This window comes from Paroedura picta, chromosome 8 (genome assembly GCF_049243985.1).
Source record: "Paroedura picta isolate Pp20150507F chromosome 8, Ppicta_v3.0, whole genome shotgun sequence".
Taxonomy (NCBI): domain Eukaryota; kingdom Metazoa; phylum Chordata; class Lepidosauria; order Squamata; family Gekkonidae; genus Paroedura; species Paroedura picta.
The window spans coordinates 36565543-36590604 of record NC_135376.1 but is presented as its reverse complement, the minus strand read 5'-3'; the positions used below and the strand labels follow the sequence as shown (position 1 = coordinate 36590604).

The 25062-nt window shown below is 43.9% G+C and overlaps 3 protein-coding genes and 1 long non-coding RNA gene across 10 annotated transcripts in view; 2 read left to right on the top strand and 2 right to left on the bottom strand.

The window, feature by feature from the left end:
* Positions 1–2207: 2207 nt before the first annotated feature.
* On the top strand, positions 2208–8939 carry TM4SF19 (transmembrane 4 L six family member 19). The gene is made up of 6 exons (XM_077349071.1): positions 2208–2543; positions 3094–3293; positions 5108–5185; positions 6215–6396; positions 7345–7534; positions 8367–8939. The coding sequence occupies exons 2-5, from the start codon at positions 3114–3116 to the stop codon at positions 7532–7534; spliced, it is 630 nt and encodes a 209-aa protein (XP_077205186.1). The 5' UTR covers positions 2208–2543; positions 3094–3113; the 3' UTR covers positions 8367–8939.
* On the bottom strand, positions 7652–21606 carry NEU4 (neuraminidase 4). Of its 5 annotated transcripts, none has more exons than XM_077349065.1 (5): positions 21477–21606; positions 15706–15911; positions 14746–15001; positions 13576–14650; positions 7652–7786 (listed from the first exon to the last, which is right to left on the bottom strand). In XM_077349065.1, the coding sequence occupies exons 1-4, from the start codon at positions 21529–21531 to the stop codon at positions 13590–13592; spliced, it is 1578 nt and encodes a 525-aa protein (XP_077205180.1). In that variant the 5' UTR covers positions 21532–21606; the 3' UTR covers positions 7652–7786; positions 13576–13589. The 5 variants fall into 5 exon arrangements, 4 of the variants coding, with proteins under 4 accessions (XP_077205180.1, XP_077205179.1, XP_077205178.1 ...); XR_013233514.1 differs by having other exon boundaries at positions 7661–7786; positions 13532–14650; XM_077349064.1 differs by lacking the exon at positions 7652–7786 and adding an exon at positions 9107–9987.
* The window catches only part of LOC143843269 (uncharacterized), a 36823-nt gene continuing 29727 nt past the window's right edge, over positions 17967–25062 (top strand). The window contains exon 1 of the long non-coding RNA XR_013233515.1: positions 17967–18053. This is a non-coding gene — a long non-coding RNA (uncharacterized LOC143843269). The remainder of the gene's footprint in view (positions 18054–25062) is intronic.
* GAL3ST2 (galactose-3-O-sulfotransferase 2) overlaps positions 20939–25062 on the bottom strand; it is a 25733-nt gene continuing 21609 nt past the window's right edge. For all 3 annotated transcript variants that reach the window (XM_077349068.1, XM_077349067.1, XM_077349070.1), the window contains 2 exons: positions 23405–23675; positions 20939–22605 (listed from right to left, as the gene is read on the bottom strand). In XM_077349068.1, coding sequence (XP_077205183.1) covers positions 21799–22605; positions 23405–23675 — 1078 coding nt within the window. In that variant the 3' untranslated portion in view covers positions 20939–21798. The remainder of the gene's footprint in view (positions 22606–23404; positions 23676–25062) is intronic.

The following is a 25062-nucleotide window of genomic DNA, read 5'->3' as shown; positions in this document are numbered from 1 at the left end:
GCAGGGGACGCAACTTACGACTGCGCCCCAGGCCAGGAATTTAGGTGTGACTATTGATGGCTAATTAAATCTAGAGGCACAGGTTAAAAAAAAAATAGCTTGCCAGGCATGGCTACTATCCTCTGAGCACCTGATCCATCCAACAGTCACCTCCAGAATAGATTTCTGTAACTCACTCTATGCAGGCCTGCCCTTGGCCATGATGTGGAAATGGCAGCTGGTTCAGAATGCAGCTACTAGGGTCCTCACAGAGACAGCATGGAGGGCCCATATCCAGCCGGTGCTGAGGCAGCTGCATTGGTTGTCAGTTGCTGCCTGGATCCGGTTCAAGGTTTTGGTCTTGACCTTTAAGGCCCTTTGCAGTCTGGGACCCACATATCTGAGGGACTGCCTATGCCCCCCACAGAGCTTTACACTCTGTGGGTACCAAATTGCTGGTCATCCCCGGCCCCAGGGAGGCACGCCTGGTCTCAACCAGGGCAGGGCCTTTTCGGTCCTGGCCCCCACCTGGTGGAATGAACTCGTGGAGGAGCTGCAGGCCCTGTGGGAGCTTTCGGTGTTCTGCAAAGCCTGCAAAATGGAGCTCTTCCACCAGGTTTTTGGTTGCGGCCAGCGTGGTGAGAAGATCTGTTGGGCCCCCTGTGCGTAGAGGGGTAGCGATATAGCATCTATCATCTATTCTCCCTCTTCTCACCCCTCAGTTAGTTGTTAGTAGGGGGGTTGGGAGCTGAATACCGCCATGTTTTGGTTTTCTGGTTTGTAGTTCTGTTTATTGTATTTTTATGTCCAGATGGGTTTTAATGGGGTTTTACTGGGTTTTATTTGGACTGAATATTGTAACCCACCACGAGCTGGTCGCAGGAGTGGCAGGTAATAAATATAAGGAATAAAATAAATAAATATATGTGGAAGAATTTTGGGGAGGATCTGTAATGGATGGCCTAGATGTAATCTGTCCCCAACTTGGAGAGATTGTAGAGGAGACAGTCCTAACATCCAATATGGAAGTAACCCTAGAGGCACAACTATTATTTAGGAATTTACTTTGGGGAACCTCTGTTAGAAGTCTTGTCATGTCTGCCTTTCTGCCCTTCCAAATCTGCTTTTGGAGAATTGTGGATGGCCCAGTCAGCTTGAAAGGTGTTTCCTGAGCAGAAAAGAAGAATACGCCACTGTATTTCAGCCTTTTGGGGACGGGGGGTTGTGAGAGTTGTGGGCATCGGGCAGTGCTTCCCTTGCTTGTCTGGTGGACTGGGTGCCCACCAAGTTGTCATGGGGTTACTTTGGGAGTCCCTATTGGAAGCCTCTTATTGTATCTGCCTTTCTGCCCTTCCAGATCTGCCTTTGGAGAACTGTTGGTGACCCAGCCAGCTTGACAGATGTTTCTTTCCTCCTCAGAACAGAAAATCACAGATGTCATGAGAGGGGTCTTGAAAACAGAGACCACTTGGTCAAGAAACCTGTTAGTTTAAACAGTGCCACAAAAACCTCAGGGAGACCTATGGTGTCTTGAAGACGAACAGATTTATTCTTATGGAAGAGCTTTCATCAGATGCATGAGTCAGCAGATATAACACCCACAGAGAAGGAGAAATCATTGTGGATTGTGCAATTTAAAAATGCATTTTATGACTTCTTATTTCCACTGTACATCATTCTAGGGTTGCCAGCTCTGAGCTTGGAAATTCCTGGAGATTTGGGGGTTGGACCTTGTGGAGGTCAGGGCCTGGGAGATCTTTAGGCACCACCTGAAGGCTGACAGCCCTACAGATCTGCTGACTAAGGTTTCACTTCATTCAGCTGATAAAACAGACCCTGTCCCATGATAGCTTGTGTTGCAATGATGCTTTAAGGGGCACAAGAGCCCTGTTACTTTTTGCAACAAAAAAGTAATGTGGATGCCTCACATCCTCAGATCACCAGTAGGGTTTATTTTGAGTGTGGGTTATGTTGCAAGCAACCTCTCTCCAAATACAACCACTTCTCAACTCAGTTCCTCATGGAAGCAGCTTACTCATTTCCTTGTGTGCTATTTTCTTCCCCTAAAACTGAGTTGTTGGAATTGCCAGTCAAGAAGACAGAGCATGTGATCAATGTATAAAACAGGATGGTCAGTAACTGTGACCATCTAGGGAGAAAGCAAGTGAGTTGCTGCATTCAGAAACGTATAAATAGTCATAAGAGTAGCCTTTATAGGAGAATGTCAACACCGCTGGCCCTGGCCTCGCCATAGGTGGGAACACAAGCTCCTTTAATCTGCATCACTGTATTCCATCTCTCAAAGAGCCAGCGTGGTTAAGAGTGGCGGCTTCTAATCCGGCGAACTGGCTTTGATTCCACGCTCCCCCACATGCAGCCAGATGGGACTACTTTGGGCTCACCGCAACACTGATAAAGCTCTTCTGACCAAGCAGTGATCTCAGGACTCTCTCAGCCTCACCCACCTCACAGGGTGTCTGTTGTGGGGAGAGGAAGGGAAGGCGATTGTAAGCCACTTTGAGACTCCAAAGTGGCATATAAAAAACAACTCTTCTTCTTCAAAGGTAAGTGAAAAACAATGACGAATGACTTTCCAATGAAGAATAAAATCCAGCGCAAGAATATCCATGAAGGTCAAGGGAGTACTGGCAGCAATTTTCCTGCTACATCCCAACCATTGCGTAAAGACAGGATATTGTGTTACTGATGCATTTAAGTGTAGTTGGAAGTCCTTGAACAGGAAGAGGTGATGGATTCCTGGTGGAAGTACTGCTGGACTAATTGGGGCTGAAGGGGCATGGGGGTAGATCATTGGCTGGGATCCACCAGAGTGTTTCTGCAGGTGGAAGATTTCCTACCTGTGGGACATAACTTTCTCACCTTCACTCTCTTACAGCAGCCTGAAATTCACCTTTGAAAGTTTGGAGGTGGTATTTGGGGCTGCAGAGCAGGAGGGAAGGTGGGAAAACTGTTCTACAGAAAGAAATTTTTTCATCTCAGAACTGCTCTGAGGGACCCAAGTTATGTTTTCTCTTCTGAAATTAACTCAGGTAGGATTCGGATGAAGCCGCATGGCGGATGCTGTAACACCTCTGCCTCCCTTTCTTCATTCAGTTTTGCAGGGCTCTCCGCTGATGATGTGTGTGGGGGCATGCAGTCGAATTTTAGGCCCAGGCCTCCTTAGCTTGGGTCTGCTTTCCATCATTGCCAACATTTTCCTACTCTTCCCCAGCTGGGAATGGCAGTACCTAACAATGGGCCGCATTACTAAAAATGCTATGATATTACCAGGAGTGTGGGGAGGCGGCCTGCTGGTAAGTGAACGTGTCCTTGTCAAATATTTACCCAGCCATTTTTTCCCGAAGTTTATGCTCGGAGGCTCAGGGTGGCATCCATAGATCTCCCTCTCCTTTTCATCTTCACAATGACTCTAGGATAAGGTGACCAGATTGTCCCACTTTTGGAGGGACATCTGGGAGCACCTGGCAAATTGTACTTATGTTGAAATTTAAAAAGATATATTACAATACTATCCTTGTGTTCTATGAAACTTTTCGTTGCTCCATATAGACCAAATTTTTAATCAGGAACTCCCCCCCACCAGTCCATGGTGTCCTGCTTTACCAATGTTAAAATCTGGTCACCCTACTCTAGGAGGAAAGTTAGACACAGAGATCAAGAACAGTAGCCAGTTTATGAAAGCCAGGGAGGTTTAGTGCAAAGAATAACAGACTAAGATTTGAGAAACCCAAGGCTGAATTCCTATACTGCTTTGCACGGGTAATCATGGTCCAGCCTCACTCGTTCACTGCATAAACTAGCTTATAAGGTTGTTGTAGGATAACATGGAGGAGAGGAGAACAAAATAAGTCGCTTTTGATTCCCATTAGGGAGAAAAGCAGAGTATACATTAAACAATAAATAAAGCTGCAGACTAGGGCATCATGGAGGGTTGGTGGATTAGCAGGAGAGAAGGAAATAGAGAAAGTGGAGATGATAAGGGAGCTGCTGTAAGGAAGAAAGAAGAAATAGTGTGAGAAGAGTAATACAGCAAGTCTCCGTGGGTTTCCTACATGGTATATTTAATTCTCAGCATGGGCCCAGCTGAGAATGGCCCCTTATATCTGGTCACTGAGGCCATATATAGACAAAGAGGATGTTTCTTGGAGGACCTTCCATATTTTCTGGAAAAAGTGAGAAAATTTTAAAGGACAGGAATTTGAATCTCTCCCCTCACCCACAGAGAAACATTGTCTGTGCTTGTGAAGATAAGGTATTCTGAAGGAGCAGGGTAGGCAAGGGAGAGCAGGGCCCCCTAGAGCAGTCGCGGTAGCAAAATCAATCAGCACCCTCTGCACTGTCCCCTCTAGGACCGTTTATGCACTGGGAACTTCACTGCCCCAGTTCTCATGCAGGAGCACAAATCGGGGCGGATGAGGTGCACCTAGCCAAATGCTCACCCATGTGGGTGCTGGAAGAGTTGGAGCAACCTGCCACGACTAAAGCTCCAGCCTGCAGCCTGGCATGAAACCTCCAGTGCATAAACGGTCTAGGTGGTGAAAATTCGGGGATTTGGATAGCAGTTTTTCACTATTTCATCTTGGTTTTATGGGGAAGGATATTTGTATATGTACTGGTTTTTATATTGTATTATTGGATTGTATTTTGGGATTTTTATGGAGTGATGTAACCCGCCTCGAGCCTCCGGGGGGGGGGAGGCAGGTAATAAATAAAATGATGATGATGATGATGATGATAGGCTAGGAAGACAGAGCAGCTGGTGGGCAGACAGGCAATCAGAGAGCACAGCTGAATACTCTGCCACTGAGCTTCTTCCTTCCCATGAGTTTCTCATGGGTCCTGCACTTGTAGTAATGAAATGTAGTGTTTGTGCTGCATTCAGATCTTCAGTATTCATCCCCTCCAACAGTATTCATCTCTTAAGAGAGTACATTGAGAACAAGCAAAACAGAAGCACATTTAATGCGCAACTGATGATGAGGAAAAAGAGCTGCACTAAATGACCTTTCAATAAAAAAGAGGGACAAGACAGAGGGGACTTTCAGGAGCTTTAATTGTGATTCCTGGAGAATATAGCTGTTGTTTCTGTATCATTTCCCTCTTACAGGTCTTTCCTGCTGCCATTCACATCACAGCTGTTGGATGGAGATGGAGCAATGTCCGCAGCTCAGGGACTTGTCAAAATGTAAGTCTGTGGCTCATTTCATTGATGAAAAGGTTCCAGTTTTAATAGCAGGGCTGAATTTTTGCATGACCTGGGAATTTTGTGCTGCTCATGACCCAAATCAATCTGTCTTTATGGCACAGCAAAACAGACAAATATAAAGCCCTGCAGAATTAACCGTTTCTATAGCGAGCAAAAGTGTCTGGCAATTGGCAGATCACTCAGTGGAAAAACTACATATATTTTGCTTATACTTCAGAATAAATAAGCAGTCTAAGTACAAGGATGTAATGACATGCACAGCTCTTTTTCATTCCCGGGCTTGTGGTAAGATCTTAAAATGAAAAAATCAAACTGGACAGTCCAAATAATCGACAATTGTTGAGTCTCTGTGCAAAAAACAAAGCTGTCAAGCAGTCCATGAGCTGTAACGCTGCCTCTATGGCCCAGGGAAATGTCAGCCCTTAAGACAAGGATTTCATATTCAGGTTTACTAGGAAAATTCTCCAGATTAGGAAGGGACTGAACCTGAGTTTGAGTTTGCTAAGTGCAGGAGTTTTGAGCAGCTTTCTCAGCCATAGACAAATCATAAAACATTATCCAAAGAGGTTTTTTAATTTGTTGGAAGTGGAGAACATAAATTTAATATGGTAAAAAATCAGATCTGTAAAAATACCCAGATCTGTAAAAATACTTAAAAGCAAAAAAATTATAAAAACATTTCCTCAGGTAAGACTTTTTTTTTTTTAAGGACTTTGGACCCTGAACAAGGACACAGTGTTCTCTTCTCTTCTAAACAACCCCCTGACCCATCACTGTGTCATAATGGCTGTATTTGCCAGCCTCTGATCACATTGCTCTAGAGCAGGGGTAGTTAAACTGCAGCCCTCCAGATGTCCATGGACTACAATTCCCATGAGTTCCTGCCATGGGAATTGTAGTCCATGGACATCTGGAGGGCCGCAGTTTGACTACCCCTGTTCTAGAGGCTTGAGGATGAGTGATACAGCTGAAGAGGTCTCACATGATCTGTGCCTCCTTTGCCCACAGATGTTTCTCTCCATTGTGCTGTCAGCACTGGCTTTGCTGGGATCAGCTGCTTGCTTTATTCTGTCAGGAGTCGGTGTGACAGAAGGACCCCTCTGTCTCTATAATTCCACCTACCATCAAAGGACGATGCAGCAATGGGATTACCCATTCCTCATAATGGACACTCCAGACATGAACAGCAGGTAAGGGAACTCAGAATTCCTTGAGCTCTGATGGAGATCTGAAGAGCTGCCGCTTTTCTTGGGTTATGAAATCTTAGCATAATCTTACATAGCTGTGAATTGGGAGTGGCATCTTGGTGAAGTACTAGAAGCAAAGATATCTACGAAAGGAAGGAGAGAGGAGGCCTAAACTGGCAAGATTTTTAAGCCTGAGCTGCCCTGGAGGAATGAGCCTTTGGCAGGAGTCTGTTCACACTGTCTTTTTTTAATTGTTAAGCTGCTTTGGGTCCTCATTTTTTTAACAAGTGAATAAGATACAAGAGTGCTTCTGCTTTCAGAAGAAGTTTGCACTGCATAGATTCCTGGCAAGTTGCTGCCCTGAAGGGGCTACTCAAACTCTGCCAGGAGTTGCCATGATGATGTGGGTTCCCCTGTCACTTCATCCCACCCCCAGGGCCCCTTGGTTCCAATGCGAGCAGCAGTGGCACAGGAGGTGATGATGGCTAAACTTGCATCTATCCTCGCAATGGACCAAGTCTGAACCTCACGGGCCCTGGAGGACTCCCTCTGCCCCTGGCTTGGTCCATCTAGTCTAGCATCCCCTTTGCCCACCGTAGCCAACAAGATGTCCTAGGAGGCCTGTAAGTAGAGGCACAGAAGCCAAAGCCTTTCCCCTTTGTTGCCTCCTAGAAAGCAGAATTCAGAGGTATGCTGTCTCCTCAAGTTGCAATCTTCCATCTTCCCTCATACCTTTACAGTGCAACCAGGGAAAGCTGCATGTGATATTATAGCAGTAAAAGCAGTAAAGCAGTAGGTAGCACTTTACCCATCTGTCCAGAAAATTCAACAACCTTTATTGTTTTAAATGCATGTACAGGGAACAGTTCCTTTTTGAACAGGCTTCCCTTTATCCATCTTTTAAAACATTTTCTCTCTAGAGATTTCTCATTCAAAATTTGTTTCTTTAAGGACTCAGAATTACTTGTACGATCCTTCCCTTTGGAATTCTGTTTGCATCGAGCCCCGCAATGTGGTAGCCTGGAATGTTTATTTTTTCTTTGCCCTCCTAATCATCAGCATGGTAGAGATGGTCCTGGCTGCTCTTCAGATCATCAATGGTTTTTTTGGATGTATCTGTGGCTTTTGTGACAAGAAATAGGTAAGACAGACCCAGAAGCATTTCCTGTCTTCTACGTTTCTCTTGCTCATCCTCTACTTCTTTTAGATGCATGTTCCCCTTCCTCCATCCACGACCCATCAAGGGTGTACTGAAGCAAGTGGTATAGCCTAGTAGCTAAAATTCCTAAAATACTCAAGACAAACTTTATTTTGATTAATTTAATGTGGGGGGAGGCAGTCCAAGATGGGAAAGAATATGAATTGTTGAAGGCCCATTGCATGCTGAGGTGACCTGTGTAAGAGAGAGAAAGTAATTAATTGCAAAATATCATTTTGTTTGACCAATTTATGTTGATGCAAGTATGTGCAAGTTCTTGGGTTTCACAGATGTCTTTAACAGTCAAACTCTGATTAAAAGTACTATGAAATTCAAAAGCTTGCCCACTCAGACCTATATATTAACTTATTGTATGGAGTGAGTAGTGGAGCCAGAAGATCATAGGATTGTTCGGCAGCCAGGCAAGAGACATTTGGAGGTGGTTTGTCACTGCCAGTCTCTTCATCATAACCCCTAGAGTTCCCTGGAGGAATACCACCTAAATCCTTGGAGGTCTCCCATCCAATTACTAGCCAGAGTTGGCCCTGCGGAGCTTCCAAGATCTAACAGGATCAGGCTTGTCTGGCCTATCCAGATCAGACTGCTGAGACCTAAATTGTTGCAACAACAAAAATATGATTTTACACATTTTGGTATTCCTGTTCTTGAGGATAAATATGGCGGCCACTGTTTTCTACATCTCTCTATATTTGAGGCTATAAAGAATGTGTGCTTACTAATCTGTGTTGGTAATCAGTAGTTTCTACTGTTGCAGGTTTGATTCCTATCTGGTTCTTGTGTTGCCTGTGAAGAGCAGAAGTGGTGCTTTCCCGGAAGTAATCAGCCGTCACAAACCCTTCACTGGAATACATGACACTGTCTTCCACAGTAACCTTTAAGTCAGCCACTGGCAGGTAATCACTGCCACCAAGATAGCTCTGTGGCACAGAGTTAGGCAGGGGATTCTTAAGTTGAACCCTACAATTCTGATCAGCTAAGCACAGAATCTTCCTATAACGTAAGAACCCTCTGGAGAGTAGTAGGATATTGTTCAGTGCTTTTAAAATTAACAATGTTACAATGTGTATTTATTTATTTATTTAAACACCCACAAACTCCTCCACCCCCCCTTGATTCTTGCACTAAAAGGGCACCAGTTACTATTATTTATAGCTGCTAAAACTCTTGCTCCATGACATCATGCAAGAGACACAGGAGAATTTAGCCCCAAGTCCAGGTCATATTGAGAGAGAAGAGAAAGATGGGGTTTTGGACCTCACTCTTTACTACCCAAAAGAGTCTCAAAGCAGCTTTCAATTGCCTAGCCTTCATCTCCCCACAACCTCACAGGCCCTAGAGCAGGGGTAGTCAACCTGTGGTCCTCCAGATGTTCATGGACTACCATTCCCATGAGCCCCTACCAGCGTTTGCTGGCAGGGGCTCATGGGAATTGTAGTCCATGAACATCTGGAGGACCACAGATTGATTACCCCTGCCCTAGAGGACCTATGAGGTAGCTGAAGATGAGAGAGCTCTGAGAGAACTGTGACGGGCCCAAAGTCACCCAGCTGTCTGCATGTGAAGGAGTGGAGAATCAAAGTCCTGTGTCCAGGTTAGAGGCTGCTGCTCTTAGCCACCACCCAAAGCACTGGCCTTTCTGCCTTTGTGGTTTTCTACCTCTCTACAGTTAGAAGGCCAACTCTACTGAATTCATCCCACTTATGGACAAGCCTATGTCAGCGTTTTGCAAGTGGAAAGACGTTCCCATGCAGCTTTGATACTTCAGTGTGAAGGAAATTTGGAGTTGCATTCAGGGCCAGACGAGCCAGAAACACAGAGACCTTTCTTAGTAAAAAGTTAAGAAGGGCCAGGCCCAATGAGGGGCAACACTCCTTTCGTTCATGTGGGAGATGCTACTTGAGTTATGCTGAAAGGCTTCAGAAAAGGGACTTGTTCTCTGTACTGCTCTTCTGTCATCTGGGACAGACCAGAATGGTAGGAAAATCAAAGAGAGATGGGGACTCCATGATCATGAATATTTCTTGATAGACAAAAATGACAGTTTCTAGCATGATCGCATTAATGCAAAGAAATACCATCCAATGCAAGTATATACACCACCTGCCTACGTCCTGAAAGTTGCCAGGGAGCAACCAAAGCAAACATGCCTTTCAATGCATCAGTGAAGCAAAAAGCTTTGCTGTTACCTCAAAACCTTAGAATGGGAAGAACCTCATAGTTTGCACTTGATTGTTCCCCCAGCTGTAGAAGCTGATCTTTTCCAAGAGAAAAATTGCAATTTTGATGGGCATGTGCACATATTATTGTTTCTGCTGTTGTGGTTGTTGATGATGTGCTTACTGCTGTCCACTGATAGCACGGCTGATGGATTTAAGCTGTTGAACATTTATATGCCAAAATATAAAATAAAGTTACTTATTTTTTTAAAAAACAGAAAGGAAATGCCATGAATGAAACTTGTGATGTATTCCGAGACTCCCAGAATTGACATGCTTCCACATCATCTATTTTTCTGGTATCAAAACCATTCAGTCACTCATTGATTCCTGAGAATCCAGTCATTGATACCCAATCCATTCATCACCATTCCTATGTTTTTGCCATTCTCACCCCATTTTTTCAAGCACTGATTTCTGACAAATTTAAAACTTCTTTTCCAATGGCAATATAATCCTCCTTTCAAATGTGCTCTGAGGACAGCTCTATCATCTTACGTGGAATGCAGCTCAGTCATTGGTAATATTGGTTGTGTATAATAATTCCACCTATCCATTTTTCTCTGATCCTAGCAGTACAGTTCATTCCTGCCGGTGCCATTTTTAAAGGCACTGGTGAAAGTGACAAAGCTAGTTTCCTCCATTGTAGCAACCAATCCAGATAACCCCCCAAGACATGCTGTAGAAGAAAGTCTTGTTTTACTATAGCTTTTATGCAGTTCTGTAAGGCACCCCATGGATCCTTATGAATTTTAAAGGGTAAATAATCAGAATTAAATAATACTAATAATTTCACCATGTGTACCCATCAGCATTGTAACACATAGTAATATTTGTTTTCTTTTTACAAACATGGGTAAAATTGACACAGGCCCCCACCCCCACCTAGAAGAGCTGACAAAGTTTGTAAGTTTCAGCAGGGACCCACAGAGTTACTGCTGCCTGCCCTGGTGTTGGGGAAGCTGTCAAGTTCATTACTTTTAAAAAAGAATGACGGCAGCAGAGGAAAAACCAGTGTCACTGAGGCTGGAGTGGGTTGCCTGCCTTTCCAAAAAGCACTCCCCGACTCCTGCATGTCTGGGACCAGGTAATCCTGTTTATCTGAATCCCATTTGTTCTCATTAAACTCAAAACAGCTTACAATATATATATCATAACACATCGCAAAACTAGATTAAAACCAATGCTAAATTATTAATATATTTATTAAATATCTTTATTAAAAATAAAATGTTATGATTATTTCATAGATGATCCTGAAATCAGACTATTTCCCTAAGAATCTGCAGGTTTTAGATTCCTCTTTTGGGAACTCTGCCCATAGTTAGTAAAAAATGATTGTGGATGCAGTTTCTCTGTATTTTGGTGAAGCCAGAGATGGGCCTCCAAAGAACTTTCAACCAACCGTATCTTCATTTTCAGAAATATGCTGTTTGGGGGGAAAGATTCTGCTTCAGGGGAAAAACAGGAACAGCAAATGTATTTGCCAGAAAACAATTTTTCAAAAGAATTATAGAAACATTCTATGTACTCTTCTGCCTATTCTAGAATTATATAAGGTAATAAAGGTCAGTTAAGAATTAAAATAATGGAAACCATAAGGAAACTACAATGAGTGAAAGCATCGCTATGATTGTAACATGATGATCTCAAGCCCCTCGATTCCTTATGCGCCCACTCAAGTCCTCCTTTTCAGTAAGGTTTCTCTGGTAGATGCAAAGATTTGGCACCAGCCAGTAGGTGGCAGGCTCAAGCTAGCCACGTTTCAAGTTCTCAGAAAAACTGTAGGCAGGCCTCTGTACTCCTCCCTCAGAAGCAGATACAGGAAAGAGATCATCGGTGTTTTTGCCTTGGAAATGAATGTAGCAGTTTCAGTCTGTTTGAAATGGAGATTAAATGGGCCTCTGATAGTTTTGGATACCTTGAAAATGAACCTGGAGTACACACCTGGAGTACTGTGTGCAGTTCTGGAGGCCTCACTTCAAGAAGGATGTGGATAAAATTGAAAGGGTACAGAGGAGAGCAACGAGGATGATCTGGGCCAAGGGACCAAGCCCTATGAAGATAGGTTGAGGGACTTGGGAATGTTCAGCCTGGAGAAAAGTAGGTTGAGAGGGGACATGATAGCCCTCTTTAAGTATTTGAAAGGTTGTCACTTGGAGGAGGGCAGGATGCTTTTTCCATTGGCTGCAGAGGAGAGGACATGCAGTAATGGGTTTAAACTACAAGTACAATGATAAGAGCCTCTTGTGGCGCAGAGTGGTAAGGCAGCAGAAATGATAGCTGAAGCTGTCTGTCCATGAGGCTGGGAGTTCAATCCCAGCAGCCGGCTCAAAGTTGACTCAGCCTTCCATCCTTCCGAGGTTGGTAAAATGAGTACCCAGCTTGCTGGGGGGTAAATGGTAATGACTGGGGAAGGCACTGGCAAACCACCCCGTATTGAGTCTGCCAAGAAAACGCTAGAGAGCATCATCCCAAGGGTCAGACATGACACAGTGCTTGCACAGGGGATACCTTTACCTTTACAACGATATAGGCTAGATATCAGGAAAAAAATGTTCACAGTCAGAGTAGTTCAGCAGTGGAATAGGCTGCCTAAGGAGGTGGTGAGCTCCCCCTCGCTGGCAGTCTTCAAGCAAAGGTTGGATACACACTTTTCTTGGATGCTTCAGGATGCTTTGGGCTGATCCTGTGTTGAGCAGGAGGTTGGACTAGATGGCCTGTATGGCCCCTTCCAACTCTATGATTCTAACCCAGATGCTTTTGTTTTCCATTTGACTTCCTCAGTAAAGAACCAAATATAAAATCCTGTTGGGAATACAGGGAAGTGGCATGTGGTAGTGGCCACACTAGATGGCACTTAATACAGCAAAGGACGTGAAACATGAGGTACACAGCACAGAAGAACAGTTCAAGGTGTGATTACGGACTACTGCAGCTAATGACAGAACAGCAGGAAAATAATGGGGGTGGGGGAAGCGTTTCATGTCCCTAAGCTTGAGAAATGGCGGGAGAGAGGTGCAGGTGAAGTCAGAGGCAGAAGGGTTCCTGAACCTAACTACTTCGCCATAAGAGAAAAGAGAGGAAGGCTTGGGAAGCAAAGAAGATGTGTCAGAGGTGATTCCAAAACATGGAGTTAAGGCAAAAGGTACAAATGAAATATAGAAGGAATGTGGCAGGACAACTGTCCAATCAATGTAGAAGCATCTCGACTGAGCTGAATTAAAAAAAAAAATAAAGGTCTGAGAGCTTTTAACTAATGATTAGGTCAAATTCTCTTTGGCTTTGCCTTGTGCCTTCATGGCCATAATGCAACCAAGCCGAACATCTTCACTCCTACCAACTCTTCTGATGACTCCACTCATTTTAGTCTATAAATGCAATCATGGGGGCTTGTGAACAGAGCTGTGACTGAGGAAATCTCTTTATTCATATGCAATAGGGTCTGGCATGTAGTAGAGTTCAATTAGTGTTGAACTTGTATTCAACTTTACCATGGATGTAACTGTGCTCAATTAGGAGGCATGCAGAAGCTTGATTCCTTTAGCTAAAAGATATTCAGTGAGTACAGGGAAATATAAACATCTCCTGAGTATTGTGTGTAGATTAGGAAAATTGAAAAGCTGTAAAAAGTACATATTCTTTCAATGATGTCACAATCAATCTATAATACCACAGTTATATGGTACCATTTTCCTTTTACCTTTTTGTCTCATCTGCTGTGACTTTTTGTGAAAATATATTCACCTCAGTCTGGAGCTTTAAGAGATTACACAGGTCCTCCACCAACTCTTCTTGTCACCTGATGGCTGCTTCACACCCAAGGAAGAAGTTGTCAGAGGGATGTTCTGAAGAACCTCATGCAGTGTGAACATGCTGAAGGAGATTTGTTCATAGGGAGACCGTACCCCGTTTTCATACAGGCAGGCAAAGGCTATGGCTGGGATCCCTGTTATTGAGAACTCTGAGTAAGGCAGTTCAATGTAGGCCAGGTCTGAGTAGGCACTGGGGCCTTCATAAATAACCCATGGTTCACTCCAGGTGTCAGCTTCCCTGGGAAATGTGCTGAGGTAAATCCCCAGGTTAACTCGGGATCTGGAGCTTGTTGGATGGGAATAGATAACCCAAGTTGGGATTTGGAAATTAAAATCTGATTCAGAAACAGTGTTTATATTGTGTTGTTCATATTCTGTATGTGTGTTGCCTGAGGAGACAAGACCAAGAACATTGCGGTGATGGCCACTAGATGTTCTGGAAAATGCAAGGCCTTCCTTCTGGTGGTGGTACAGAGAAGCCCGAGGTCTAGCAGCAGGAGCAAGCTGGTTTCTCTTCTCTATATTTGGCTGTGTCAATAAGTCTGAGCTTTTAACAGGCCATGTTTTTCTCTGAACCATTTGGAGGTTGTGATGCAGGTAGTAAAGAGGGGCCTGGAACCCAATGATGCTGCCATGGCAACCATGAGGGGGCTCCACAAGCCTCTGCACCAGCTGCCCTGCTTGAAACACTGCCCCATCATCCAAGCTTAGTGCTTGCACCCGGAAACCTAAGGGACTGCGGGCATTACAGTATAATACATTGCTCCCATCTTCTTCATCCACAGACACCATCTGACACTCCACAGTCTGCAGGTTTGGGATGAATTCACCAAAGTCCCAGTTCTGTCCATGGTCATCACTGTAGAAGGTGAAAGCATGTGGGGTGGTTTTGCAGAGTTTCCCAAAGCATTCTTTGCAGTCAATGTGGTAAGCATAGGCTGGCAGCAGTAAACGGCCGGACTTGAGCTGAATGCCATGCCCAGGCCCTAGCGCAAAAGTGGCCCAGTCTGTATCAAAACAAAAATGGTTGTGTCAGGATGAGTGTTCTCCCTGAGGGCTCCCTGTTCTTCCCTTTCCCTAAGCCAGCTATTACGTTTCCTACCTTCAATGGTGCTGCCAATAACTTGTTGGGTGAGATCAGTCACGGGGCTCCAGCTGATGCCCTGGTCGGAACTGGACACAAAGCAGAGGCGGGCAGCATTTTGGCCAGTGATGATCTGAAAGGCTTCTGGGGTCCTGCCCAGCACAGCAATGAAAAACAAGAAAATGACGCCCGTGAGCTCATCATAGATGGGGCAAGGGTTCATGGACCGGTGGTGTGCCAGAGTTGCTGTTTCAAGGGCCCTCATATCTTCCCACTGGCAAAGATAGAGGAGGAAAGAGCTTAGTAGATCTCACTCGTATTCTCACTCGTAGGCTCTCCTCCCCCAATCATTTATTTTAAAATATGCAGACTTTGCATAGGGCAAGTACGGAGATGATACTCTTTTTCCTGCAATTCCATCTATACTAAGAAATTGTACAGCAATTTGAGATGGTCCACAAGTGTAGTATGAAGACTTCACAAGACCAGGTGCTCCAGGACTGTTGTTTTCTAGCCCACCAGTTACGATCTATCTCTGTGCCAGCACTTTCAAAGATGAGAGGAGTGGTGACTAGAAACAGGGCATTTTCTGTGGTGGCACCTCATCTTTGGAAGGCCCTCCCCCTTGAGGCTTGCCTGTTGCCTACTTCATTTTCTTTTAGGTGCTAGTCAAAACACATTATTTTAACCCAGGCTTTTAGTTGGGGAGGGGCTTGTAATGGTCTTTGCTTTATGGGCAGCGGTTTCCTTTTTAATGGCTTGTTTTATACTGTGGTTTTTATCTGTAAGCCACTGTCTCTTCAAAGCCCTGTTCACTCACACACACACACACACACACACAGACAGACACATTCTTAACAATAAATAAACTAAAGAATGAATAAAAGGTGGTGCAGAGGCTGATAGGCTGTTGAGAATCCTTCCCTTTCTTTTGCTTTCCAGTGGCCTCACCCCATTGCTTTAGCAAAACGGGCTTACCTCCACGTAGTTCTTGTAGAAGGTGCCCCTTCGCAGCACCAGCAGGTTGGCATGAGCATCATCAACACTCAGCCTCTCCTCAGCAAAAGCCAACAGCTTAGCAACACAGGGGATGTAGAGTAATGCTGGCACTCGGTAGGTTACTCCGCTTGTCTCCCTTTCAAAGAGGACTGTCCGGGCAGGGAAATGGCGGGAGCCCATTGCAACTGCACCAGGGAAAGAAAGTGTTAATGGAAAATCACAGGGAACTCCATCAGCCCTTAAGAATCAACCAGCTTGGTGTAGTGGTTAGGAGCAGTGGCTTCTAATCTGGCATGCCTGGTTTCATTTCCCGCTCCCCCACATGCAGCCAGTTGGGTGACCTTGAGCTCACCACAGCACTGAGAAAGAGTTCTGACCAAGCAGTGATATCAGGGCTCTCTCAGCCTCACCCACCTGTTGTGGGGAGAGGAAAGGGAAGGTGACTGTAAGCTGCTTTGAGACTCCTTCTGGTAGAGAAAAGCAGCATATAAGAAACAACTACTCTTCTTCTCCTCCTCTAGCTGAAAATCTGTAAGCAGGAGTTGGGATCCTCAACCAGATTTTCAGCGGCAGGCCAGTTTCACTGGTGTTAGCCAAAGACTGGAGGCAAATGTATGAGCAAAGCCTCAGTGGGGTGGGGGTAGGAATAGAGGCAGAGCAACTGGGAACACCTAACAAAAATAAAATTTTGGAAACAAAGTTCATGAAATCTAGAAAAATCTCTGGAAGTGGTAAGAACTCCAAAAGCCTTGGCTACTCTGAAAAAGAGGGCAAAGTGGACAGATAGTGAAGACTAAGCTGTATGGGAGGGCAGTATAAAAATCTAATAAATGAATAAATAAAATATAGTGGTGTTACAATAAACTTATTAAAACATTCATATGGAGAAACATAAATCTAATTCTACTGATTGAGCTTTTGCTACATAATGTATCCTAGACAAGCTATTCAGTGAAGATATATATAAAACGTTCTGAACATGCCAAATTCATGGATTAGGGAATTATTTGGATGCCATAAATAAATGAAAAAATAATGAAGTTTTAAATGAGGATAGTTATGTAGACGAATTATTTAACAAATACCAGGTACATCAAGGGTTTCCAGGTGTACACTGGTCACTGGTGGGGGGTGGAGGGGTAGGGTTGCCAGACCCAGGTTGGGAAACGCCTGGAGATTTGGGGATGGAGCCTGGGGTGGACAGGGTGTCTCAGTGGGGTACATTCTACCCTTCAAAGAATCTGCTTTCTCCAGGGGGACTGATCTTTGCAGTCTGGAGATGAGCTGTATTTCCAGGGGATCCCCAGGACCCACCTGGAGGCTGGCATCCCTACATGCATTGTTTATAACTGCCTAATCTATTTGTTGAACTGGGTCTTAAAAGCGAGAGTCATTCCATGAACATGAAAGAGGCAGAGTCATATCCTCTGCTGTTGCTCCTGAACTCACACACAAAATCTGAATATCACTGCTGACAGTCTATCTCAAAAGGGATCTGTAGTAAAGGGGGAAACAGCAGACAGGCTCAGTGGGTCAAGACTATCCCGGTCTGCAAGCCTGCTGCACCAGCATACAGCTGGATCTGGCACAATACTCATCAGTAGGTTATCTGAGTAGTACATGTGGCATATGTTACAGGCCCCATGCTTCCAGGGACCCTGCAGTGCTGTACAGTTAGGAGGGCATCACGCTGTGATTGTTAGGGGGTCTACACACTTATGTGGCTTGTAGACTGCAAGAATGAAAAAAGGGTGATACAGATGCTCTGTTAGTAGCTGAGCATGGGCATTGCTCTTTGAGCATATGTGCAGACCACAAGCCATGTGAGCATGAAGATCCCCTTAGATATCAAGATATTGGCCTTGTGTGTCTTGCCAAGGTTCAAGAAACGTTTTCAGCAAAATCAGCAGCTTCCAAAGTTCCAACTATCTCTGGAAGGGATGCCCACAGTTACTTGTGCCACACAACTAACCGTGCCAGTTGTTCTTCTACATCCCCACAAACCCTTAAACTGAGCCTGACAACACTAGCATCCACAACCAGCTGCTATCCTGCTATAAGGAGCTTGTGATCATCAGTCTGTTGTACATGACAAAGGAAATGTTAATCCCCCTTAACAGCTCTGGCCAAATCCTCTCAATGGGCTCTGAAGGCTGCAGCCACTAATTGGATTTTGGTGGTGTAGAAAGGGAAGAAGAGACTTAACCCTTCAATTGCCACTCAGTTTTCTCTAGTCTGAATCAGAATTCCATAGTGGTAGACGGGAAGATGACAGGTTTTGAAAGAATGGCTACTAGCACCAGGAGTCCTGATTACACGCTTCAAGGGTAGGATGGGGATTTAAACCTGGTTCTCCCAGATCCTAACTCAGTGCTCTGCTCCTTTAAAGGACAGTCTGTCCTGAGAAGTTCCTGTGTTGCAACTTTGCTTTTCATAGGAGTTTGTTCCCCACGAAGGAAAATTAAGGCTACCTCATCATGGATTATGTCCTTTGGGGCCAGAAACCCTCCCTTCTTGACAAATTGTAGGGGGCAGTGTTAAACATTTCTATTTAGGAGGGTCCTTGAGAGAGGTTAATTGATGTTGCCCATGGCTATTCAGGTTGATATTGTAGCTATGATTTTTCTGTATTGATTATCTTTGTGCTGTGCCTGGGGTTTTGCGGGGGGGGGGGGGTACAGTCTGAAGTCAGATGCTTCAGGGCACTTTGATGGGGTGGAATACAAATCTTTTCAGTAAAACATGATTTCAGGGTCCTTTTCTTGCTAGCTTGCCAGCCAGATGTGTCCCATGTGCATTTTCATCCTTGCATGATGCTCATTCTGAAGTCTTCACTTGAATGATGTGCAATACCCCATTTACATGTAACAGATTGGGGAGGGAGAAATAGGCCTGCTGCAGGGACAAAACCTCTGGCAGAAGGGGAAGCACAAAGATACCAAAGATTTTTAAATTATTTAACAAAATGTTCACTAAGCAGCAGAGCATTGAAGAGAAAGACTGGTGACAGACAGAGAGGTGCGTAAATTGTACTGCTTGGAGAAAGCATTTTATAAAATCTTCTTTAGATTGATACTATAGCTCACAGTGACCATGGGCAGGAGCAGTTTCACTGACGATTAGCTGCATGGAGGGGTACAGCTGCATTCCATATTGCAGCCATGGTAGTAATGAAAGCATTAGTGAGGGGGGTCGTTGGGGGGCAGAATAGAGGAGAGCCATTGCACACAATCTCTTCTTTCTCAGAGAAAAACATAAGGGAACATTAGGACGTTGGGAGTACAGAATGCACAGTAAATGGGAATAAAGAAAAAGAGATTGTTGGGGACGTCAAGAGCAAAGAAAGCATGAAACTACCAACCTCTTCCTCCTTTCTTGTTGCTCTCTCCTTCCTCTTTGGTTCTCAAGGCCACGGATAGTTATTGACGTGAAGCTTTGTCCCTCTGAATCCTTATAGCCATGTTAAAATGTGGCATTCCTGGTGGATGCAGTCTCAGCGGCTTCCTTCTCTTCTTCAGTGTGTCATGCTTCATTTCTCAGGCCCCCTCTGCTCCTCTCTACCTCCGACCCACTGGGCTCTCTAGATGTTCCATGATTGGGGGAAAATCCCTGAGCCAGCAGCTCAATCAGCAAAAGGAGGACAAAGGCCTCATTGTCTGAGTGCAGTGAGGACGTTGTCAGCAACGTTGGTGTGCAGGTACCCATAACTATCTGCCTCCGTAAACAAAATTGAGCGAAGCACCAGCTGTGCTTCAGCAGCAAGAGCTCTCCCCTCTCTAAGGCTCTTACTGTTGTGGGAATCCCACTGGCTTCAGCCATATCTGCCCAGGAGCAAATGGAAAGAAGCCAGGCTCGGAAGGCTAGGATGAGAGTCAAAGAAAGAGTCTGGTGGCAACTCCTTCCACAAATACTTCCACTGGATCCAACCCGTGGTTGTACAATGTGTTTTCCTGTTAGAAAGTTGGGATGTGTGCAGTGATATAGCAACAGATCATCTAGCCCTGCACTGTCTGGACCAGGTATAGACAACCTGTTTGGGGTGAGTGCCAAAAAAGCCATGTCTGCCTGGGAAGATGTTGGTATGGCAGCAAGCAAAATAAAGAGGTAAGGCAATGAGGATTGTGCTTGGCAAGATAATGGGAGACAGCTGATTACCAGCTGCACTGCCAGCACCCCAAAGGACTGGATGGCAGGCTGCATAGATCCTGCGGGTGGTGACAATTTCTGTGCCTGTCCCTCAAGGGGCTTGCCTTGATTGCTTGGGCAGAGATCTGGCCTGGATCTGGGTGCTGAACAAAATAGCCAGGAGTGCTTCACCCATGCTGAAAGCTACTTGTTCTCAGCAGGTCTCTGGGCTCTTGAGGTTAACTTTTAATTGGTGTAGATCAGGCTCTGCAGAAATTTTCCTTTTAGCCAGCTTTCAGGATCAGATTTCTGCCAGCACAGTCGCCAAACTCACGCTCATGGTGCAGAAGGGGCAAGAGGTGATTTCGGCTTGACAACACTAAACACTGCCAGTTATGAATAGCTGAGAAATTCTCACCCGGATTGCTTTGTCAAATGTAACAATCAATGGAGCAGAAAACTATTTCCATGTCATTCAGTTTTTCTCCTGTGAAGCCTTATCTCTGTGCAAAACCAAATGAATAATACTGTGTTAAGGTTCTTTGATTCAATCATACCCTAAGAAGTATCTGCGTGGAATCATGACATTGATGGGTGAGAGGTAGGAAAGCAGTACAGTCAACAAAGCCATGTTACACAACAATCCATGGGCATTGCATATTCCAAGGGTCTGAAGGTGGGGCCAGCCCCTGGTAATCATGTCTGTGATACAATATCTACCATGGCAGAATACAGAGAGAATTCACCTTTGTCTACTGTCAGGAGAATAGTAGAGGCAGCAGCACTACAGAGGCATCCAGGTAGTTGAATGAAATGCCTACAAGTTATCATATGTCTCTTGTCCCACTACCACTTGTGCATTGTTTAAATCTATTACATTTCTGGTTGCATAGAGATGGAAGCTCTTCAGAGATCTACAGGTGGTATAACATAGGAGTTCTTTCAGGCAACTATAAAAACTTACAGAACCTTTGCAGAGATCATAGTGAGATAGAAAAATGGACAAGTGTACCTACGTGGCTATAGACTTAAATGGGTAGCGGTGTTGGTCTGAAGCAGCAGAATAAATTTAGAGTCCTGTGGCACCTTTAAGACCAACCAGGTTTTATTCAAGGTATGAGCTTTTGTGTGCACACACACTTCCTCAGATACAATGTCATGGGATGAAAACAATCAGTTCAGACTTCTAGTTGGAGTGCGAGGGCAAGTTGACATACAGCATAATGAAAGTGGTTAACAGATTCCAGAGATAAATAGGGGGTGGAAACACAATTTTGATTTGTTTGTATTCACTTGAGATTAAATCACATGGGAAACCTTTTGTATACAATAAATAGTTACCATTCCAAACTACTTTGCATTATACTAGTCATAGTTACATTCTGAAAAAAATTCTTTGGGTATTAGAATAGCAGCATGCAAAGTGACAGGGTCTCTTCCCCAGCTGATTTATTTATTATTATTTAGAATAAGAGTTGGTTCTTATATGCCGCTTTTCCCTACCCGAAGGAGGCTCAAAGCGGCTTACAGTTGCCTTCCCTTTCCTCTCCCCACAACAGACACCCTGTGAGGTGGGTGAGGGCTGACCCCGCTTAGCTTAGGAGATCTGAGGGGATGAGGCTTACCTGGGCTATCCTCTGCTGAAGCTTGCCTTGATACTTGGTCGGTGGGTTCCTTCATTCTTTTCCTGCCACTGTTAGACTCTGATAGTATATAATATATTCACTACCTAAACACCCACTTTCATGCCGCCGGTCACATGAATGAAGGGTTTTCTGTGTTAATGAAGAAGGTTTTTGAACCTGTCCTGGAATGCTGTTGAATCACCCTGGTAAAACAGCAAGCAATCCCTTGCATTCATACAGAAGGTGTTTCTCCGTTTATTATGCTGTGATGGCATCCTGTACGGTTCTGATTTTAAAATATTGCATCAGCTGAAAAGGGAAATCAATTTAAGGATTTCCTTGCCTTGTATGGAAACTGCTGAGTGTACAGGTATGACACATATTGGATTTCTGGCATGATCATCTTTTGGCAGATTTTTAGTGTTGCATTGTCTAAATCTTCTTTGAGATTATAGCCCAATATATTGGCATCCCCGGATTGATAGGGCTTCATTCTTTTGTCTTTTATTTTGCCTTTATCAATGGCCATTTCCTCCAAGAGGCACATTTGCATCAGTTCCTTCTGCCTCTTCTGCAGAAGTTTCACTTCTTGATACAAAGATGTTAGACTCATCATCTTGCGAATCTTAGTCCAAAAGGTATTGTTGAAATGTTTGTAAAGTTCCCAATCCAATGCACACCATTCTTTCACTTTTTCCTTACTCTCCAGAGTCAAGTTCTGAACACTGTCTACGCTCCTGGTGTTCAGTTTGAAATAAACCACATCGTCCAGATCCCAACCCAAAGTATTCTTCAGAAGGATCATGGACTCATCAAAGTAATCAGAAATCAGTATCAGATGGAAATTCTGCTCTATGTCCTTTATGGTGGACTGGGCATAGTGTTCATCATACTCTGCATTGTTGTTGTAGCCAAAGTCAAACCACATGTTGTTCCTGGCAGGAATGTTATGGAACTTTACACTTAGGTTGTAGTAGGACCATGGAGATGACAGAAACTCATTCAAATTGCTGGACTTTCTAAATGCTGGAGAATAGCTTTTGTAATAAACATAGGAGGATTCCAGCAATGCAATTGGGTCCCTCAAGATTGAAAAATAGAAGGTATTTTTAGGCATTACTTTTCTTACCTGTTTAATAAAAGACAGACAAGAGTGAGCATAGCCTCTAGTGAAGGATGAGCAAAGAATTCCAGCCTCATTTTAAAATTAAATTTGCTTCTTGCAATTCTCAGCTACATTATGGGAAAGTAATCACTATTTCATGTGCCTGCTATTCTTGGCTGACCAGAGAGTACTAGTTTCATCACTTCCATACAGGGTTAGGTATTTTGTGAAGGATAAGAAAAAGAGTCGATATGCCATAAGAAACTTGTAGTCAAATGAAGAATGAAGTTGTGTTGGGTGATGCCCATTGGTGGAAGTGGGCAGAAATGGACAAATACACAATACTGGCAAAAGCTTTGCATTGAACATAGTCACAACCAAGCATGTTGTCCACCATCATTGACTGATACTGCTGCCTTTTCATAAGAGGCTAACTAGAGCTAGGATCAATAGTTCATGCAGGCTGCACAATGTCTAACTGAACAATTTGGAGCAAATTATAAAGAGCAGGAATATCACACTGGTTAATACTGAACAAAACTGTATTTTATTTTTCATGTTTGGAAATGTTAACATTCCTGAGCCACAGGCTAGATATCAGTGTAATTCCATACACTATGCAGAGGCAAACCCACATTCCCCATCAAGCCTCCCAGAGCCTCTTCTGACAGCTTACTTTGTGTTGCTCTGTTCTTCCTAGCCTTGCAACCACCCTGCAAGAGAACCACCCGTGGAATCTGCATTTGGATCCTGACTCACAGTTCAGAGAATCTCTGTTCTAAACAACAGAGGCAATGACACAGGTTTCCTTCTGTTATCTTACCTCTGGTGGATTAAACCTCAGGTGGTTGCACATGATGTTGAAGCTTTGGCCAATAGTATTGAACTCCTCAACAAAAGCTGCTTTGAAGAGGCTGGGATAGCCCAGATGGATTTCAGAGCCTCTTGCAAAGGCCACAGTGAGATTGTGTTTCTCTGAGAAGCGGAAGAGGATGTTCAGGACTGTGCTGCTAGCAGTTTTGTGTGTCTTGAGAAACATAACATTCATGGTGGGTAGACAGGGTGTAATGTTCTGGGCCAAACTAGGCTGCAGCCTGCATCAATATAAAATTGAAAAAGATGGGAAAGAGGGTTCATTTTTAACATTATTTCAAAAAACTACCTTTCCCACTGCTTGCCGCTAATATAATTTTCTTCCTTATCCTTTACATTTTCCTTGGGATTATGATGAACAACCTTTAACATGAGCTGCCTTTGCATAACCCATCTCTAAGAGATTTGCTTATAAAAATAATAATATCAAGCCAGCCTATGCAATCCCATCCCAATGAACCCATCAGATTTAAATTAGATTCCCACTACTGTGCTCAAGATAAGGAATTATGCCCCATACTTTGCCTTTCGCTCTTTCTAAGGAACCCCAAGCAAAGGCTCTTTTTTCCAAATTGCTTTGATCAGCTACAAACAGGAAGAGTGAGCATGTCTGGATCTGCATAAATCCATGAATCACAATTGCAGTGTGGACAGGCTCCAGTCTACATTCTGCATATGCAACGAGCTTCATCTAAGGCTGGTGCAGAAGATATATACTACACTTGAGCAATACAACAAGCTGCAACTAAATTCCATTTGGCATAAATATACTTTGGCTCATTCCACGCATATTGGCTAATGCACCTTCAGCTTGATGTTCCTACTTCTGAAGTGCATTGAAAGGTCATTATCCAATATGTGCGGAATGAATCCTTGTTGTAGTTTCTATGTGGTTTTTTTCTCTGTTCCTGCAGTTTGATACAAAATTTCCTAGCCTGATCAAGCTCCAGTTCACCATGACATTTGAATACACATACCTTAATAACTGGAATGTGTTTACTCTACACAAGCTGAAATTTTTAACTTGGAAATAAATTGAGGTTTAAAATCCTCAACCAACTCCAGTTCACCAAAATGCTTGGATGGCAGCATGAACTGGAGCTTAAGCAAACAGTCAAACTATGCATAAGACAAGGAGGGATAAAGTACTAACAAGTGTGTACCCTCTCTCTTCTAGGTCTAGCCCTGGGGCTAATAGTATATCTCTACTGGTTGAGGGGGGTCCTGAGGAAGGGTGGTATTGAAAGTCAATAGATAAATGAATAAATTAGATTAAAAACACCTCTTGAAGGGGTGTGTGGTAAGAGATCACTCTAAGAAGGTATTCCTAGATCCAAATAACTATTGCCTCATGGCCAGCCTTCCATTCTCGGGTAAGATGTTGAAGTAAGTCATGGCAACACAACTTCAGGTTATCTTGGAGGAGGCAGACTATCTAGATTCATTTTAATCTGAATCCATGCATAGAGTTGAGATAGTCTTGTTGAACATGTATGCCAATCATCATCACGACTGTCAATCTTTTAAGCTATAGAGATCAGACTATAGTGAATCAAAATGGATGGAGTGGAGTTCAAAATGAAGTTATGCAGATGCCATGATTCTAAC

Bases quoted from the DNA above. Each gene is read 5' to 3' on its own strand.
- NEU4 (XM_077349065.1), bottom strand. From the start codon at position 21,531: ATGAAGGAACCCACCGACCAAGTATCAAGGCAAGCTTCAGCAGAGGAT. The intron at 15,912-21,476 runs GTAAGCCTCATC...TCCCTGGTGCAG, and splicing joins TTCAGCAGAGGATAGCCCAG to TTGCAATGGGCTCCCGCCAT. The intron at 14,651-14,745 runs GTAGGAAACGTA...GTTTTGATACAG, and splicing joins TATTGGCAGCACCATTGAAG to ACTGGGCCACTTTTGCGCTA.
- TM4SF19 (XM_077349071.1), top strand. From the start codon at position 3,114: ATGATGTGTGTGGGGGCATGCAGTCGAATTTTAGGCCCAGGCCTCCTT. The intron at 3,294-5,107 runs GTAAGTGAACGT...TCCCTCTTACAG, and splicing joins TGTGGGGAGGCGGCCTGCTG to GTCTTTCCTGCTGCCATTCA. The intron at 5,186-6,214 runs GTAAGTCTGTGG...CTTTGCCCACAG, and splicing joins GCTCAGGGACTTGTCAAAAT to ATGTTTCTCTCCATTGTGCT.